Raw genomic sequence first — 19,082 nt, 5'->3', positions numbered from 1 at the left:
ATTCACATGATCTTTTTTTTTCAGAAATTGTCAGTTTTTCCCTATTAAATTCTTGCAAAACTGTAGCCGCCACTACTACGGACGGTAACTTATACTTTAAGCCAATCAACGTTTTTCTTGTGTTTTTTTTTCATTTCGTGCAAAGCTACACGAGGGCTATCTGCGCTATCCGTTCCTAATTTTGCAGTGTAAGACTAGAGAGAAAGCAGATAGTCATCGACCACCCACCGCCAACTCTTGGGCTACTCTTTTACCAACGAATAGTTGGGATTGACCGTCACATTATAACGCCCCCACGGCTGAAAGGGCGAGTATGTTTCGTGTTACCGGGATTCGAACCCGCGACCCTTGAATTACGAAACAAACGCCTCAGCCCACCTGGCCATGCATGGCCATCAACGTTTCAAAAATAAAACAAAAAGTTTGTAACTAGATTCCGTCTTATCCATTCCCAGAACTGTGTTCCTCTCATCTTTATAATACACAGGAATCAGAAACTTCTATCTTTTTAGTCCCTTGAATGGTCGTCTAAACTTACATAGTACTAAACTTACATAATATCACCCTTTTCATTTAATTCCTTAAGATACAATAAATAACGAAGTTTCACTTATCTCTTCCATCCAAGGATCATCCTACTGGCTCTCTTGTGAACCCTTTTCAATAATTCACTATCCATTCTTGAAAAAGTTGTCTAAAACTACGTGCAGTATTCCAAACGTGATTTAGCGAGTGATTTATATAGAGAGAATTGATTACCATGGTCTAGTAGTTAAGGAGTTAGCGGCGGGTGGTGTTGACTATCTGTGTTTTCTTTAGTTTATCACTGCTAAATTAAGGCCGGCTAGCACAGATAGCCTTATGTAACTTAATGCGAAATTCAAAATAAACCGATTTTTCCCTTCCAAATCAGCATCTTAGCGTTTCCATATCAAGGGCCGAATTACTGCCGCCTTAAATTGTCGGGTGCCAACCACCAAGTTCAAGAAGAAGAAAAACCTTTACAATTTACATGTGAATATTCTATCGTGTTTTGTTTGTTGACCTCACGGATCAACAAGGTCGTAGTGACGGACCGGTTGTTAAGAAACATTGTCTAAATTACATTCAGGCGTATATTACACAATGTAACACAAATTTTGTTCCTGGATAGTATGTGTTATTTCTTAATTGCTTATGTTGTAAAAGTACAGAAAATGGCCATTATTCCTTTCGTGCTTTGCCTTTGTGACCTGGATAATGAAATTTAGAAATTAACATATTTTCTACATAAAAACGGGCAAATTTGCACATTTTCATTTACATAAGGTCTGAATAAAACAACATATGAATCAAGATTTACATGTATTTATACTGAAGGTATACAAAAATTAACAAAAATGTTTAGAAGTGAGTAGTTTTTCAAGATTTGCGAATGTAATGTAAATCACTTTCACGTATCAGCCCCCAAATATAGTCTCCCATCACGTTTTCGGTATACACTCCTTGGTAGCGGTGTTCAAAGTCCCGTATATCTTGGTGGAAACGCTCGTCTTGCTCCTCTGAGTTCGCTCCCATGTTCTCCTTGAATTTATCTAGATGAGCGTCAAGCATATGGTCTTTCAAGAAAATCCTGCAGCCCACTTTGGCGCGGTTCTTCACCAGAACCTCAACCAGTTTCACATAATTTTCGGCCTTGTTATTGCCCAAGAAGCCCCGAACCACTGCGATAAAGCCGCCCCAAGCTTTTTTTTCTTCCTACTGAGCTTCTTGTGGAATTCTGTGCACTCCAGGATCTTCTTTATTTGTGGTCCAACGAAGTCACCAGCTTTGACCTTTGCTTTAGACAGCTTAGAGAAGAAGTCTCGAAGATACATGAAGGCTGCAGACTACTTATCAAGAGCTGTAACAAATTGTTTCATTAGACCTATTTATATGTGCAATGGTGGGAACAACACCTTCTGGAGGTCCACTAGTGGATCACATTTGACATTGTGCATCCCCACAGAGAACTTTGTCCGTTGTGGCCAGTGCTTCCTGTTGTAGTGCCTGCGGTATTCCTTCTGTTTCAAAGGCAAAGATAATAGGGAAACTTGGTAAAGTCTCCTTGGAGACCCATCAGAAATGCCACCATCTTGAAGTCTTTGATAACCTCCCAGCCATATTCATCATACTTCAAGGCTTCTAGCAAGGTCTTGACACTGTTGTATTCCTCTTTGAGGTGCACCGAATGAGCCAGGGGAAGAGACGGATACTTATTTCCGTTATGGAGCAGCACAGCTTTGAGGCTTCTGGATGAACTATCAATGAAAATGTGCTACTCGTTGGGGTACAAGCAATTCCAATTGCCTCGCACAGACCGGATACATTGTGGCAAAAGCATAGTCCATCTTGACGAGTGAAGAAGCTCCCTCTGACTTGTGACTTGCACACTTTCATCTAAAAAATCCCACTCCTTGAGCCCAGATGTCAAAAGCTTGGCATCAGCTTTTCAGCACTGAATCTACCTGGATTGTTCTGGAAAATGGGTACATTTGAAAATTCCATTACCCAGGTTACAAAAGCAAAGTTTGAAGATAAAAACAGGTTTCTTTTGTTAACTTTAGGTATAAGCAATGGGGAAATAACACTTTCTGCTCAGATACAAGAAAAAGTAGAAAAATTTGTTACATAGTGTAATCATTATCTCGAGAATTTTCCACAGTACAAAAACAGAACTAACTGGTTTATAATTTCTAGGAAAACACTTATCACTTACCAACCCTTTGCAAATAGCAGTGATTTGAGGAATGCCTCAGTCTGGACCAGATAACTCATCTGACCTTTACAAATAGGAGTGACTTTAGGAACGTCCCGGTGCTCACACACTCGCCCACAGTCTAGACCAGATGACTTAAATAACCCTTCACAAATAGGAGTGACACTTGACAAGAGTCTGGTTGTGATGACTTGTCTAACCTTTACAAATAGGAGTGAGTTGAGGAGCGTCCCAGTCTTCACACACTTGCCCATAGTCTGGACCAGATGACTTATCTACTTTAAGTCTTTCAGTTTTTTTATTTACCAACAACAATTATAATATGCATGACTCATATAAACTCCAGTATTTTCCATAGATATGGAACTACAAGTATTCTTAAAAGAATCGATATTATTAACTTACGAGACTTTAAGACTTTAATACATCAAATGCTTTTGGTTTTTACTTTTATCATTTGTTTATTGTGAAGCGCAAAACTACACAATGGGCTATCTTTTCCGTACCCACCACAAGCATCGAAATGTGACTTCTTGCATTATGAATATTCAGACTTGCTGTTAAGCCACTGAGAGCGATAGTAAAGGTATCTTCAAGAAACTATAAACTAAAGTCTTATTGGTTATTAAACTTTTATTTTTTTAAAAATTAAATGTCTATGCCTTTTTCAGGGCAAATATGCTAGTCACTAGTGGCTGACACAACAACAAGTCTTTCGGCGTATGACGCTGAAAACGACGTTTTGATACCCGTTGTGGGCACAACCCAGGTTATCCGATTTCGTAGCCTTGCGCTTAACAACAAACAAATGAAGTATTTCAGCAAGCTACTGTATATATCAGTCAATTCTACATATTTTACAGTAATGAATTAGCAGATAGCCCCATGTGGTTTTGCTATAAGAAAATAAACATACGAAGTTGCTTTTATTACAAAAATAAAACGTTTTAATTATCTTAACGTATTTAGTTAGAGTTTTGTATATATAATTACTACACTACCTACACAGTAGGTAAAATTAGTTTTCTTCTTTCAAACCTTATATCGGTTTTCAGATAGCATATCCAAATTCTAAGTTTTATGCTGGTTTAAATCTGATAACATTTATGTGGAAAGCTCGGGTGGCTAAATAGTTAAGAAGCGCGACTCACAGTCTAAATATCGCGGGTTCGAATCCCCGTCCCACCAAACCTGCGCGTCCTTTCAGCCATGGAGGCGTTTCAAAGTTACAGTCAGTCACACTATTCGTTAGTAAAAGAGTAGCCCTAGAGTTGGCGGTGGATTATGATAACTAACTGCCTTCCCTCTAGTCTTTTACTGTTAAATTAGGGACAGTTAGCATAAATAGCCCTCGTGTATCTTTGCGCAAAATTCAAAACAAACCAGTCTTCATCGAATGCGTTTTATCTTCGGGCCGCTTCAACATATTTTATTCTGGGGGCGCTATCATATGATTTTTGGGTACTTATTTTTGAACAATTAGTTTGGTCGAGGTTCCCTAGATGTTACGAAAACTTCGTAAAACTATTATAATATCAGGTTTCGCTCAAATTTTCAAAACTTTATAACTTTCTCAGCCGGAGGTCTCTGAGCAATACACGCAATAGTCTGTCTACCCGAAATCTGTGAGAAACGTATTTCATAACATTAAGATATAGAAACTGAGTAATCCATATCTTAATATCTGGATCTAGCAACTGAGTAATTCGTTTTATAAACCTGGACATAGAGACTGAGTAATCCATGTTATAATATCTGGATCTTATGAATGAGTAATCCATGTTATAGTATCTGGATCTTGAGACTGAGTAATCCAAGTTATAACATCTGGATCTTGAGACTGCGAAATCCATGTTATAATATCTGGATCTAGAGACTGAGTAATATATCTTTTCATACTAAAGTACTTTAACAATATATATATATATATTTCTTACTAAAGTACTCGGACAATATATATATATCTTTACTTAATAAAGTACTCTAAAATATATATTTTTTCTTACTAAAACACTCTAACAATAGACATATATATTTAAACTTAGTAAAACTTTTTTTTTAAATATCAAATCTTCCCGTACTTAATTTATGAATCCTTAGTATTATACTCACTTCTCTACTTAGCTCCCCGATAATTCCATCCCAAGTCCCTGTTTTTTGGTCAAACAACCCGTAGGAAGAATCAGAAACGTTCTGGAGAGTGTACCTAAACAAAGACCGTCAAGCTTTATACAAATGAACGTGAATATAGTATTAAAATATGAAAAATATTATGCCATTACTACGTGAATAGGGTTTTACACTATGGTCAATATGGGCTGAAATCTCAGCTCGTCGACACGGTAAAGGTAAAAATAAAAAGTGTTCTGTGGTAGTGGGTGTTGTTGACATATTGTTTTTATTCTTTTCTATCGTTCAAAATTATGGACGTATTTCACAGATAACCCTTGTGCAGGTATGCGCGAAAATTAGAAACAAGTCATCTCGATCTAAAAAAAGTTCAAAATTACTAAGTATTAAACAAGATCTTATTAGCAAAATGTTATGACTCGTTTGCCGTCGAACTAAGTAATAGCCGCTAGTCTTTTGTATATTGGCTAAAGTACAGGACTGCAAATCTGGTGTTCATGGGTTTGAATCCAGCCAACAAAATATGGGATGGAGCCCGGCATGGCCAGGTGGTCAGGGCGCTCGACTCGTAATCTGAGGATCGCGGGTTCGAATCCCCGTCTTACCAAACATGCTTGACTTCTCAGCTGTTGGGACGTTATAATGTTATGGTCAATCCCATTATTCGTTGGTAAAAGAGTAGCCCAAAAGTTAGCGTTGGGTGGTGATGACTAGCTGCCTTCCCTCTAGTCTTACAGTGCTAAATTAGGGACGGCTAGCGCAGATAGCCCTTGTGTAGCTTTGCGCGAAATTCAAAACAAACCAAACATATCCAGCCTTACTGTTACCAGGTGATGCCACTTCTCTACTACATAGAAAATAATATATATTTTCGTCAAGTGACATTCTTGTATTAGACCTTTCAATGTTTATCGTTTAGATTTTCCCCCAAAGAAACTTTTTATAACCTACTTTAACAAAGTAAGAAAATAAAAAAATGTTACACATGTCCTTTATAGCTCTCACTGTAGTACAAAGGGTCTGTGTAGTTTTAGATGTGAGTTCTAGAGTTCTATGCAAGTTTAATTGTGACTACTAAAGTCCTGTGTAAGTTCAGCTGTAAATTCTAGAATCCTCTGTAGCTCTAGCTGTTAGATAAATATCTCTACAGAGATTATGTTTAAGAACCACATTTCCTGAGTCCGTCCGTTTCAACAGTTCAATCACAGTAATGGCTAAGTCCTGCGACTTGACTAAAATGTGTCTGTATGGAATAGCATGAATTTTCGTTTCATTCTCCAGGTATGCCACGGTTGAAAGGATATGTGAGTTCTAGAGTTCTATGCAAGTTTAATTGTGACTACTAAAGTCCTGTGTAAGTTCAGCTGTAAATTCTAGAATCCTCTGTAGCTCTAGCTGTTAGATAAATATCTCTACAGAGATTATGTTTAAGAACCACATTTCCCTGAGTCCGTCCGTTTCAACAGTTCAATCACAGTAATGGCTAAGTCCTGCGACTTGACTAAAATGTGTCTGTATGGAATAGCATGAATTTTCGTTTCATTCTCCAGGTATGCCACGGTTGAAAGGATATGTCGTGGAAGCAACTTTTGTGTACATTACTTGTGTCTCTTTTCAAGATGGAGGTCCTTCTTCATCATATTATGTACTGTTGTCTGTGGTTTGTGGCCGACATTTGCCACTGACTTTTACTTTTATTGATTCTCATCTGTTAAAAAAAGCCACATTTTTCATATTATGTCTAGGATACCGCTTGTCGCAAGTCTCTTTCTGGGTAGTCCATGAACCCTATTTTGAACCATATTCCTCTGCTTTACAATGACATTAAGTGCAAATAAAAAACCCGTCTTGGAAATCCTAGATCCCCAATCTAAATATATTTTAATAATCTAAATAGGAAAAATGTTACATATCCTTTCCAAAGGCGATTAATGTTCGATGGTGCACCACTATCTACGTAATACCAAACAATGTCAGATGTAGTTCTGATACATTCCGTCCCACCTAGGGTGTCTCTATATCAACATTACCACGTGACTTACTGGATTGTATATTCAATAACATTTTAATGTAACGTACTCAACTCTCTATACAACATTATACATCTATATATACAGTTTTAAATGTTGATAAAGTTGTAAAGCAAAAATATGTTCAATTAATTTGGCCCAATTTAACGACTATCTAATCAATGCTTACACCTAAGTTTATTTTGGAAATAAAAAACTAGAGGAATGACAGAAAAGGTAGATGTATGTCCGTCTGTTAATGTTCGCTTAAAGTTGAACATACCAATGGACTTCCTACTACTGATAAAATAATGAACATTTATCTGTACTCTTGAATTTAAACAAGTGAATAGAATCTAAAACTCATTATTTTACTAAAATGTTTGTCTGTTTATTATGAAGCACAAAGTTGCACAAACAAACAGTTGTGCTTGTCTCACTGTGTGTATCTAAACCCGTTTTTTAGTGTTAAAAGCCCATAAAGTTATTACTTAGTCACCAAAGGGCAAAGAGATCCGTATTTGCTTGCGTAATTTGAAATAAATAAATATCATTTAACATTTTCTAAGTAGGACCTTTTGTTTGTTGTTAAGCCCAAAGCTACACAAAAGATTGTGCTTTGCTGTCGCTGGTATCGAAACCCGAAATTGAGCATTCTAAATCCACAGGTTTGCCACAAAGCCATCAGGTGCGTGTTTTTTGTGTTGTTTTTTTTAAATAAAGAGAACTATTTGTTTATTTAGGCGTTTTATACCTGTAGGTATTTAGTGCCTGCAGTGGTCACATTACTAAGAACGTTGACAGTGGCGCTTAACAACAGACAAACAGAGAAAATACATTTTTTTATATTTGAAACCCTGAGGATCTACCATATGAATACAGTTTAACATCTTGCATTAAAATTATATAATACAGCCTGGAAAACACCTGCTCGAGACGGCAAGAAAAAGTCTCATACTACACAATAGAGGGCGTGCACAATGCCATAGAACTCCGTTAGAAAGACCGAACAACGTTTGAATAGACAAATGCAGTAAAGCAGAATACAAAGAAAACGTTTTTCTCGTTTACCTCAAACAGCGTTTCACAGACAACAATAAATATGAGTCTATGAATATCTTAAGGTAAAAGGAAATAGAATGTATTAGGGATTAACAGTTTTCAGAAAAGTGTAGAAACATATTGAAGCATCGTTATGACAGGCGGGAACAAAATTCAACAACACCGCTAGTAATAGACGGTCGTTCCCGAGTTTGAAGTTGACTTAAACAATAAAAAATATCTTAAAGTATATCCATAATAAAATAACTCGCACTTAATTCTAAGGCTACTAATATTATTTTTTCATTTTTTTTGGTGGAAGAAAATCGAAATTCTATATGAAAACTGCATTATTCTGAGCACAATTCTGTAATGTTATGAAAGTTACTCGAAGAATAGAAAAACATTTGTACAGAGGGTTGGGTATGTTACATTAAAACTATTTTGAATATACAAATCACCAAGTTACGTGACAACTACAGCCTATATAAAGAAGTTGCGGAATGGAATAGCGCATATCAGTTAGAATTATTTTGTAATGTGATGAAACCGAAGACTGATAGCTATTTTATAGGGTATGTAATGGCTCTCTCATAGGCAGAATATTCATATACTCTGGATATTAACATATGTTCAGATCCGGAGTTTAGAAGTTATCCCATATACTTGTGTTTTTTCTTATAGGAAAGGCGCATTGGGCTATCTCATGAGTTCACCGAGGGGAATCGAACCCCTGATTTTAGCGTTGTAAATCCCTAAACATAACGTCTCAGCTATAAGGTGGGCGAGAGGCAATATAAAATAATCGAGAAGAAATAAGTGTTAAGTATTAGAGATATTATGTGTAATAACACAGTTTTAAATATAAATCAATGGTCTCTGCTTGTTTAGGGCCTGGCATGGCCTAGCGCGTTAAGGCGTGCACATCGTAATCTGAGGGTCGCGGGTTCGCGCCCGCGTTGCACTAAACATGCTCGCTCTCCCAGCCTTGGGGGTGTATAATGTTACGGTCAATCCCACTATTCGTTGGTAAAAGAGTAGCCCAAGAGTTGGCCGTGGGTGGTGATGACTAGCTGCCTTCCCTCTAGTCTTACACTGCTAAATTAGGGACGGCTAGCACAGATAGCCCTCGAGTAGCTTTGTGCGAAATTCCAAAACAAACTGCTTGTTTAAGAATTCAAAAATTTTCGCACAAAGCTAAATGTACAAAAAAAACGTATCTGTGATAGACGTCCTTAATTTTGAACTGATAGACTAAAGATAAGACAGCCACTCAACAGAACCCACCGCCAACGTTTTGGCTACTATTTTGTGACCGATGATTATGACAAAGCCATCAATTCTATACCTCAACTATAGCTCCCAAGTTCGGAGAGTATTTTTGTAAAAACGATAAGCGAAGCTACAATCATTAGATTCAGTTTGGGACATGTTAACCATTAGGCTCCAATAAGCCAGGTCCCGGGTTTGAATCCCCGTCACACCAAACATGTACGCCTTTTCAGCCGTGGGGCGTTATAAGGTGACGATCAATCCAAGTATTCGTTGGTAAAAGAGTAGCCCAAGAGCTGGCGGTGAGTTGTGATGACTAGCTGCCTTCCCTCCAGTATTACACTGTTAATTAGAGACGGCTAGTGCAGATAGCCCTTGTGTAGCTTTGCGCGAAATTCAAAACAAACCTAACTGATAATCCAAGAGAAGCTGAAAGCTATAATCTCATAATCTACATCTAGAAAATTCCTTAGAAAGGCGTTTCCACATAAACCACGACGCAGTTTTGCAGCTATAAAGTATATCAGAAAAGGAAGCTACAGTATTATTAGGATAATCACCTGAAATTAAGAAGCTTAGAAAGAGTTTCTATGACGTCAATCAAGTACCCTCGAAACAGGGGTTTCCCGTTTGCACTTTTTCCCACAATAACGTAAGGTGGCGCCTACAAGAAAATAAATTAATTAAATAAGTTGAAATATTCATAATTATTTTCAAAGGAAAAATAAACCTAAAAACATATAACATATATTATTATTATAATTATTAATTTTATATACTTATGTTAAGTAAGAAATAATATTTTTATATTATTATTCTATTTGAATATTTTGATTTTTTAACCTTACTATTTCTGAACAAATAGAGAATCTACTTCCGAAAAAGAAAAATTAATAAAATAGTTCTGGGGTTCTTCATTACTGACCACAGATATGAATCTATAGTTCTAACTAGTGTTTAGTAGACGCATTATCTTGTGACGTTTAAAACTATCCTAAGAATATAAATTGAGGAGGAAATCGACACGCGGAGGTCAAATGTCAAGGAACCTAAGTAACCATTATTGAAGATAAGAGATATGGTACAGTTAGCCGCGATATGACATGTGAATATCTACGAAGATATAATCACGATATAACGTGAATATTCACGAAGGTGTTGACTTGCAACTGCCTTCCCTCTAGTCTAGTTTCACGGTGAGTCAGCACTAAAATCCGGGATTCTGTTCCATGCGGTGAAAAAACAAGGTTATCCAGTGTGGCTTTACTCTAAAACGAGCCAATAAACAACAAACCTATGACGTATCACTTCAAAATTAGCGACAGCTAACGTAAATATCCGTCGAATGGCTTTACGCGAAATTCACCGAACGACAAATACTATTAACACGTTTTTTTGAACAGGTAGACCTAGTAAACGAACAGTGAACAAAACCATGAGATGAAGATATACAAAACTAACATGTATCGTTGTCACGTTTAGATGTACTCCCTGAAGATCTTCACAAACTCGACTCGTTCCATTGCAGACAGACTGCACTCCATACCACGAGGACCACTCTGCTACCCTGTGTTCACGTGCTTCTGACTCGTGAGAGGCCTTATAAACGTGCAGGAGATCCATCTTCATTTCCGGGTAGATTGTAAGATTATGTTCTTCGAGTGCAACCTGAAATGTTTGAAAATATTGTCCTGTTATAGCGAAATATAGACATGTCGCTATGAATACATTATTCTGGTGATATTTAAGGAAATAAAAGCTTTAAACTTGATATTTTTACAACTGTTTAGCTAATAGGGTCATAATGGTGTGAACAGAAATGTTGATGGTGTGTGTGTATAAATATCTGGTAAAGTAATATATATATATATATGTATGTACATGTAGTGTTTAAGGTTTCTAACGGAGGTAAATTAATGTGGAGAATTATACACGGACTTCTCTTTCCGTCAAAATACTTTTATTTGCGACCTTTTGATCTTTTTACCGGAGTCTTCATCGGGCAACACCGTACAGTACATTGTTGACCAATGATGGCTCTGGTAAGAAGGTCGATTTGTTTGTTTTGAATTTCGCACAAAGCTACACGAGGGTTATCTGCACTAGCCGTCCCTTATTCAGCAGTTTAAGACTAGAGGGAAGGAAGCTAGTCATCAGCACCCACCACCAACTCTTGGGCTACACTTTTACCAACGAATAGTGAGATTGACCGTTACGTTATAACAACCCCATGGCTGAAAAGGCAAACATGTTTGATGCGACGGGGATTCGTACCCACGACCCTCCGATTACGAATCGAGAGCCTTAACCACCTGACCATGCCGGGCTTAAGAAGGTCGATAGCTTACAAATAAACGTATTTTAACATGGAGAAAAACCAGTGTATAATCCTACAAAATAATATATATATATATATATATATATATGTATATATATTATATCACGTCTAAAAACATCCTCAGAATATTAGTGGACTACTTTTTTTACTAAAATCAAACAGTAAAACCGGTGTCTCTGGTTCTTCAAAGTCATGCAGCTCCACTTCACAAGGTGTGACCAGTGTAGAAGAGTTTGCTGTTAGCTTTGAAGTCATGTTTTTTCTAATCTCTAGTTGGGTTACAAGATCTAGAATCATGCTCTGGAAATGAAAGAAAAAAAGCCCTAAATCTCAAATCTTTAACCACATTGTTACTATTTGATTTAAAAGTGAAACAGTTATAACTGTTTCAAAAATGAAAATTATTATTTCTTTTATAATATAGCATTTCACATAAAAACACGATTTCTTTATATTATTTATATTTTCGAACTTCGAAATTGTTAGGTTTTATAAAAATCGTCACTTAGTAACTCCTAAATATTCCATCGTCCACAAATCTACATTTCTTATAGAGCAAAATATAAGTCTTTTTATTTATCTTTCCTGCTCATTAGACGAATACAATAAATTTAGAGAAGCATTGTTGTATCAGAAATGTATTAATAACAATAAGTTATATACTGAATTTACTGAAGTGTTTTATAAGCAACAGAAACATTGTTGTATCAGAACGGTATTTACAGTAATAAGTTATACACTAAATTTACTGAAGTGTTTTATAAGAAAAAGAAACATTGTTGTATCAGAAAGGTATTTATAACAATAAGTTATATACTGAATTTACTGAAGTGTTTTATAAGCAACAGAAACATTGTTGTATCAGAACGGTATTTACAGTAATAAGTTATACACTAAATTTACTGAAGTGTTTTATAAGAAAAAGAAACATTGTTGTATCAGAAAGATATTTATAGTAATAAGTTATTCACTGAATTTGCTGAAATGTTTTATAAGGAAGAGAAACATTGTTGTGTCAGAACGGTATTTATAACAAAAAGTTATACACTGAATTTACTTATGTGTTTCATAAGGAACAGTTTGTTTGTTTGTTTTTGAATTTCGCACAAAGTTACTCGAGGGCTATCTGTGCTAGCCGTCCCTAATTTAGTAGTGTAAGACTAGAGGGAAGGCAGCTAGTCATCACCACCCACCGCCAACTCTTGTGCTACTCTTTTACCAACAAATAGTGGGATTGACCATCACATTATAACGCCCCCACGGCTAAAAGGGCGAGCATGTTTGGCGCGACGGGGATGCGAACCCGCGACCCTCAGATTACGAGTCGCATTGCCTTAACACGCTTAGCCATTCCGGGCCATAAGGAGCAGAAACACTGTTGTATTATTTAGGTATTTATAAGAATAATAATAAGTTATACACGGAACTTGGTGAAGTGGTTTATAAAGAGCAGAAACGTTGTATACAAAATTGCCTGTGCTATGAAACTGATGACTGATTCATTATTCGTTCCCTATTGCTACATATTCATGATCTTTTATGTGGGGTCATGAGTGCGTTATAAGAATGATAGTTTTGCGTGAAAATTCTAAAAACGGTAGAAAGCATAATGATCCTTTTAAATTTTATTTCGTTTTTGATTATGATATTTGAGTTTCAAACGTGTTACTATAGTAACAATAATGCTTTTAACCCTAGTGCCGGAATGCTCTCCCGTAAGCGCGTGTTTAGTTGCGATAGCATCTCCTAGTGACTCGTTCTTACTTATATATAGTTTTAGCAATTTTATAAATGGAATTTTTTTGCTTAAAAATTCGCAAAATAACGATAGAAATAAATAAAGAAAGCCTTAAGTATACCAGAATGTTGAAAAATCAATAAACGATTATTAGAAATTTTGAGTCTTAGTGAAAACAGTGATAAAAAAAACGTGACAGATACGAATTAGTTTCTTCTTACATGCGTTCGATTCCACACACACACTCACATCAAATAATGAGGAAGGAAGATACCTAGTAATCATTGGTAGCTCTATTATTCGAAAAAGACATTTAATCAGTACTTGTACGTAAGAAAATTTGAAGCACATGGCATAATATAATACACCTATGTTTGTATTTGTTACTCATTTATCCATAAAGACGTGGTATAACACAACTACGTCTATAGTTGTTATTCACATATCAATAAAATTGTCATTGTGAGTTGATTACACTGAGTTTTATATGTATTTCGTCTGCTGTTCATTATTTGATTTTGAAACGATTTTTGCTAAATCTTGCTACCGAAACATGATAAAACTAAGATTCAATAAACTTCCAAATGACCAATCAAAATTCAGCACACATGAAGCTCTCATTTAGAGCCGCGCTACTTTTTTACGATCTCTTTCTTTGTTTTTCCCTCTTTAAGAAACAGAGACTTTATGAATTGCTTACCATGGAATTCGAAACGCCTCGAAATTAAAAGAAACGACAGAAGATTACAGAAAACTTAGTCTACCTACTGAATTCAATTCCACATTAAAAAGAAAATACTGAAATATTTGTCAACTGTTAGAGCTCGCCTATTGGCTAAGCATTGCTCATATCCTTCAAATTTTAAACTAGAATGCCTTGTTTGTGATAACTCAAAAATCGACTATTTTTAAAACCTCAAGTATAGTTTTTAAAACATATAATTACTTCCAGCAATTTACTTTGAATAATAAATTAGCTTTTGATACTGAAAGCTTTTCTATAACACCCTGTGGAACTTCTACCATACCCTTTTATTTAGGACATACGGGTCATGAAGAAACGACCCTTCTAACCGTCACGCCAGATTTTGAAATATTATGTCCCAGAAGGCGCTGATTGATAGAATAAACTGCTTAATTCTACTATTCGGTGTCTTTTCTCAGATTTGAAATCCATGAAGTGTGAGAAAAAAAGATACAGCTGTATAAAACATTAATGGTGTTAGAGGTTTCATAATCAATATGATACACCTTGCTTTATTCTAATTTAATTCCATTTTGACCTCTTAAGGCACTTGTCTTTCTCATTACTCTTTTTATCTCCACTTTCAGCATCATTTCTTGACTTTCAATAAATATGATTTTCTTTATTCGAGCATGGATTCAAAGATAAGACACACCTACAAACGGCAAAGATAAAAGAGTCTCCTTTATTTCAATGTTTGTGTCTGGCAAGGCATTTTAGAGGTTTCACTTAAGAGTATTTGCTTTATCAGTCAGAAGAAGAAGCTTTTTTAGATTGTATTATTGGATTATTGGATTTTCTTGAGAGGGCACAGACTCCCAAAGTATAAGCATGCTTTCTGCGCTGATTGCTCATTGAACAATTTGTGTTGGGTTTTGATCTCACAAATTAGAACCTCTCTTTTTCAAATATTCTGCATCCTCCCAAGAAAATTTGCAAAAAAAGAGGTGCTATGAACTTAAATCTGGAAACAATTCAGCATCAACAAATGGAGTGTGTGCTGTTTGTTTATTGTTGCAGTTTATCGCTAATAAGTTACGAACACCTGCTTTAAAGAATCCGGCCTACAGAACCTGACAGTAGCGATATGGCTTCAGGACACAAATTACAAAGTGTTAACGGAAGCCATTGTATTCGACTATTTCAAGCCAAAAATTCTAATACGCCACCAAAAGAATTCATAATATGTAGAAAACGTTAAGTACCATAAACAGCTGCACTATATCTATACATTTTTGCGCCACAAAAAACTACATATATTTTCGTCGCTGCTAATTTATATTTATTATTTCCACTCTAGACCTCTTCTACATCCTTCAAGTGCTTTTTAAAATCTTTCCCAAGTGTAGATCATTCTCACCTGTGGCGCTTCTGCACGGGATCTCCTCAGTGTTAATATCTGGTTGTTAAACTGTAGAGGAATCATCGTGTTAAGAACCACTTCAGAAAAGAATAACCACGCTACGGACGAGTTGAATAATAACAAATGCGAAGCCTAAAACATAAAAAAAGAGATGATTTTATTCAGCTTGTCTTACGCATGCTAAAGACAACGTTTGATTACATAAAAATCAGCCAATCGCATTTAACTATGAAATAAGACCAGCAAATCATATTGAACTGTGTAGAAAACAGCCAACCACATTAAATTACATAACAAAAATAACCAAGCACAGTAAATGGTATAATAAAAACAACCAGTCATATTTAATTATGAATGAAAAGCAACTAATCACAATAACTGAAAAAAACAGCCAATCACACTAAATTATATAGCAAAACACTAAATCACATTTAATTATATATCAAAAACAACTAGTTACATTAAACTGAGAAAAATCCAGCCAGTCACATTTAATTATGTAAAAAAAATAACTAGTCACTTTAAACTGTGAAACAAAAACGGCCAATCGTATTAAATACTGTAAGAAGAAAAGCCAATCACATTATACTATGTAGTAAAAATCAGGCAATTCTATTACGTAACAGTTAACATCAAATCATCTTTCAATAAATGTCTAATTATGAAGATTTTCATTCTTTTGGGCCACATTGATAAAGGATAAATATATCCAGAGCAACATTAACTATTCTGTTTTCCGGTAACTATAATCACCAAGTTTGGAGACATTTTGTGAATAAACATAGGTAAATAAATAGTGGCACCACAACTCCTCTGTACCATTCAGGATTTATAAGCAAAAAATAATTTAACTGAGGTCACAGGATTTTAATTCTAGAATTTGTTACTTGTGTACTTTTATATCTATCGGTATTAATACTTTTATCAATATAATACTTCTTTTTTCTTAACCATATCTGACTAATAAACCGAGTGCTAGTGAAAAGTTGGACAACCGAAAAGTCCACTTTTACTAGTCTCTTATCCAACCGAGTGCTAGTGGAAAGTTGAACAACCGAAAAGCCCACTTTTACTAGTCTTCTTATCAACCGAGTGCTAGTGGAAAGTTGGACAACCGAAAAGTCCATTTTTACTAGTCTCTTATCCAACCGAGTGCTAGTGGAAAGTTGGACAACCGAAAAGTCCACTTTTACTAGTCTCTTATCCAACCGAGTACTAGTGGAAAGTTGAACAACCGAAAAGCCCACTTTTACTAGTCTTCTTATCCAACCGAGTGCTAGTGGAAAGTTGGACAACCGAAAAGTCAACTTTAACTAGTCTCTCACCCAACCGAGTGCTAGTGGAAAGTTGGACAACCGAAAAGTCCACGTTTACTAGTCTTCTTATCCTCTTTGAGCAATACGTTTACACGGTTATATGCGAAAATCAGGGGTTCATTTCTCGCAGTGAACACAAAAAAAAATCCCCACCTATCGGATTTCGATATTCGTGGTGAAGTAGCTTTATCCAGTGTGCTTTTAAATATCGAGGATGTATTCATAAGTCCTTTCATTTAAAGTCGAACGTTCTTTAACTTCAGATAATAATAACAATAAAAAACGTTTTCTCAGTGAGTGTGTTGTATAAGAGCATTAATCTTTAGGGAATTGTCTGGGTACTGGACCTTACAAACGGGTTTCGAATTTTGGAAAATGTTTCGTGCAATAACCGAACGGGCCCGGCATGGCCAGGTGGTTAAGGAACTCGAATCGTAATCTGAGGGTCGCGGGCTCGAATCCACCAAACATGCTCGCCCTTTTAGCTATTGGGGCGTTATAATGGTCACTGTTCATTTGTTAAAAAGAGTAGCCCAAGAGTCGGCGGTGGGTGGTGATGACTAGCTGTCTTCCCACTATTCTTACACTGCCAAATTAGGGACGGCTAGCGCAGATAGCCCTCTTGTTGCTTTATGCGAATTTCCAAACAAACCAAACCAACACAATATAGTTATTTGTATAACACGTGTTACTATTACGTATTCAAAGACAGCTGTTGTTATTTTGCTTCACTTAAACTCCCTTATTGAGATAATTTTATATTAACATTTTTAATTAAATAATAACAGCTGTTAAAACTAAAGATGAAAGGAAATATTTATATTTTATTAACTTAGAATGTTTGTTCTGCAGTTATAATTTAGTACAATGCTTAAATCCAACACATTTGTTTTCTTGTTGGAACTTTATACATTGTTTAAATCCAGTTAGTTTGTTCTGATTTGTTTTGAATTTCGCGCAAAGCTACACGAGAACTATCTGCGCTAGCCGCCTCTATTTTAGCAGTGTAAGAGTAGTGGGAAGGCAGCTAGTCATCAACACCCACCGCCAACTCTTAGGCTACACTTTTATCAATGAACAGTGGGATTGATCATAACATTGTAATTTTACACGGCTGAATAGGCGAGCATGTTTTGGTGTTACGGCGATTCGAACACGCGACCTTCAGATTACGAGTCGAGTGCCTTAACCCCCTGACCATGCTGAGCCCCCATATCTTGGGCTACTCCTTTTACAACGAATAGTGGGATTGACCGTTACATTATAACACCCCAACGGCTGAAAGGGCGAGTATCTTTGGTGTGATGGTAGTTTGTTCTGTGGTTGAAATGTAGTGCACCATGGTTTAAAAAATATGACCCCCCCGTTAATGCAGCGGTAAGTCTACGGATTTACAACGCTAAAATAAGAGGTTTGATTCCCCTCGGTGAGCTCAGCAGATAACCTGATGTGACTTTGTCATAAGAAAAACACACACACAAATATGGGATGATTTTTGAGCAAATATCTCAGCAATATTTTGTAATTTTAGACTCGTTTTCTGGAGAGAAAAAATACATAATTCATGGCACAAGAAAACGAATATGTAAATAACCATCAAATATTGATGATGCTAAAGTTCTGTTTCAAGATGGGTCTTTAACAAAATATTCATGGCTGCTTGAATTTCAGCCAGAGCAACTGGAACATTATTTGAACAAACTGTTTTGACGAGATAGACTGAAGGGTAGATCACCCACTACCAACTCTTGGGCTAGTCAGTAACACAAATAAGATTATTAATCATCACGTTACAACGCCCCTGAAAGAGTAAGCATCGTCCGGTGACAGGAGTCTAATCACCAGGTCATGCAAAATCCTAATTTATTTATAAAAGTGACGTTATAATAGTGGGTAAAAATTATTTTTAGAAACACAAAATTAATCTTAATTTTACTAAACATAAGCAGGGTTTTATTACTTTAGATAGAAAAAAAGAAACATTGATAACACCACACTGCCCGCAGACACAGTAGTGAATGAGACAACTGTTCATCAACTGTACATCTAACTAAGATTAACTTGGTGAAGTGTAATTATACATTACTTATGTAACAAAACACCATAATAAGGGTGAGTAATTTCAATACGATATTATTAATTTATCTTAACATCGTATATTATTTTTTTTTTTTATTTTCTTGAACTGGAGGCCCGGAATGGTTAGAATCCCCATCATACCAAACATGCTCGCCCTTTCAGCTGTGGGTGCGTTATAATGTTACGGTCAATCCCACTTTTCAAGTGGCTTTAGAATTGGCGGTGGGTAGTGATGACTCGCTGCCTTCCTTTGATCTTACACTGCTAAATTAGGGACGGTCGGCGCAGATAGCTCTCGTGTAGCTTTGCTCGAA

At 36.1% G+C, this 19,082-nt stretch overlaps 1 protein-coding gene across 1 annotated transcript in view; it reads right to left on the bottom strand.

Annotated features, from left to right (window-relative positions):
* Positions 1–19,082, bottom strand: part of LOC143233677 (glutamate receptor ionotropic, delta-2-like) — a 63,593-nt gene that overhangs the window by 19,811 nt on the left and 24,700 nt on the right. Inside the window, exons 5-9 of the mRNA XM_076470163.1 lie at positions 15,371–15,505; positions 11,696–11,827; positions 10,651–10,857; positions 9,750–9,853; positions 4,850–4,943 (exon numbers count right to left, since the gene is read on the bottom strand). Of these exons, the coding sequence (XP_076326278.1) occupies positions 4,850–4,943; positions 9,750–9,853; positions 10,651–10,857; positions 11,696–11,827; positions 15,371–15,505 (672 nt within the window). The remainder of the gene's footprint in view (positions 1–4,849; positions 4,944–9,749; positions 9,854–10,650; positions 10,858–11,695; positions 11,828–15,370; positions 15,506–19,082) is intronic.

This window comes from Tachypleus tridentatus, chromosome 12, assembly GCF_004210375.1.
Source record: "Tachypleus tridentatus isolate NWPU-2018 chromosome 12, ASM421037v1, whole genome shotgun sequence".
NCBI lineage: Eukaryota > Metazoa > Arthropoda > Merostomata > Xiphosura > Limulidae > Tachypleus > Tachypleus tridentatus.
The sequence above is the reverse complement of the archived record's forward strand: the minus strand, read 5'-3'. Positions and strand labels throughout refer to the sequence as shown.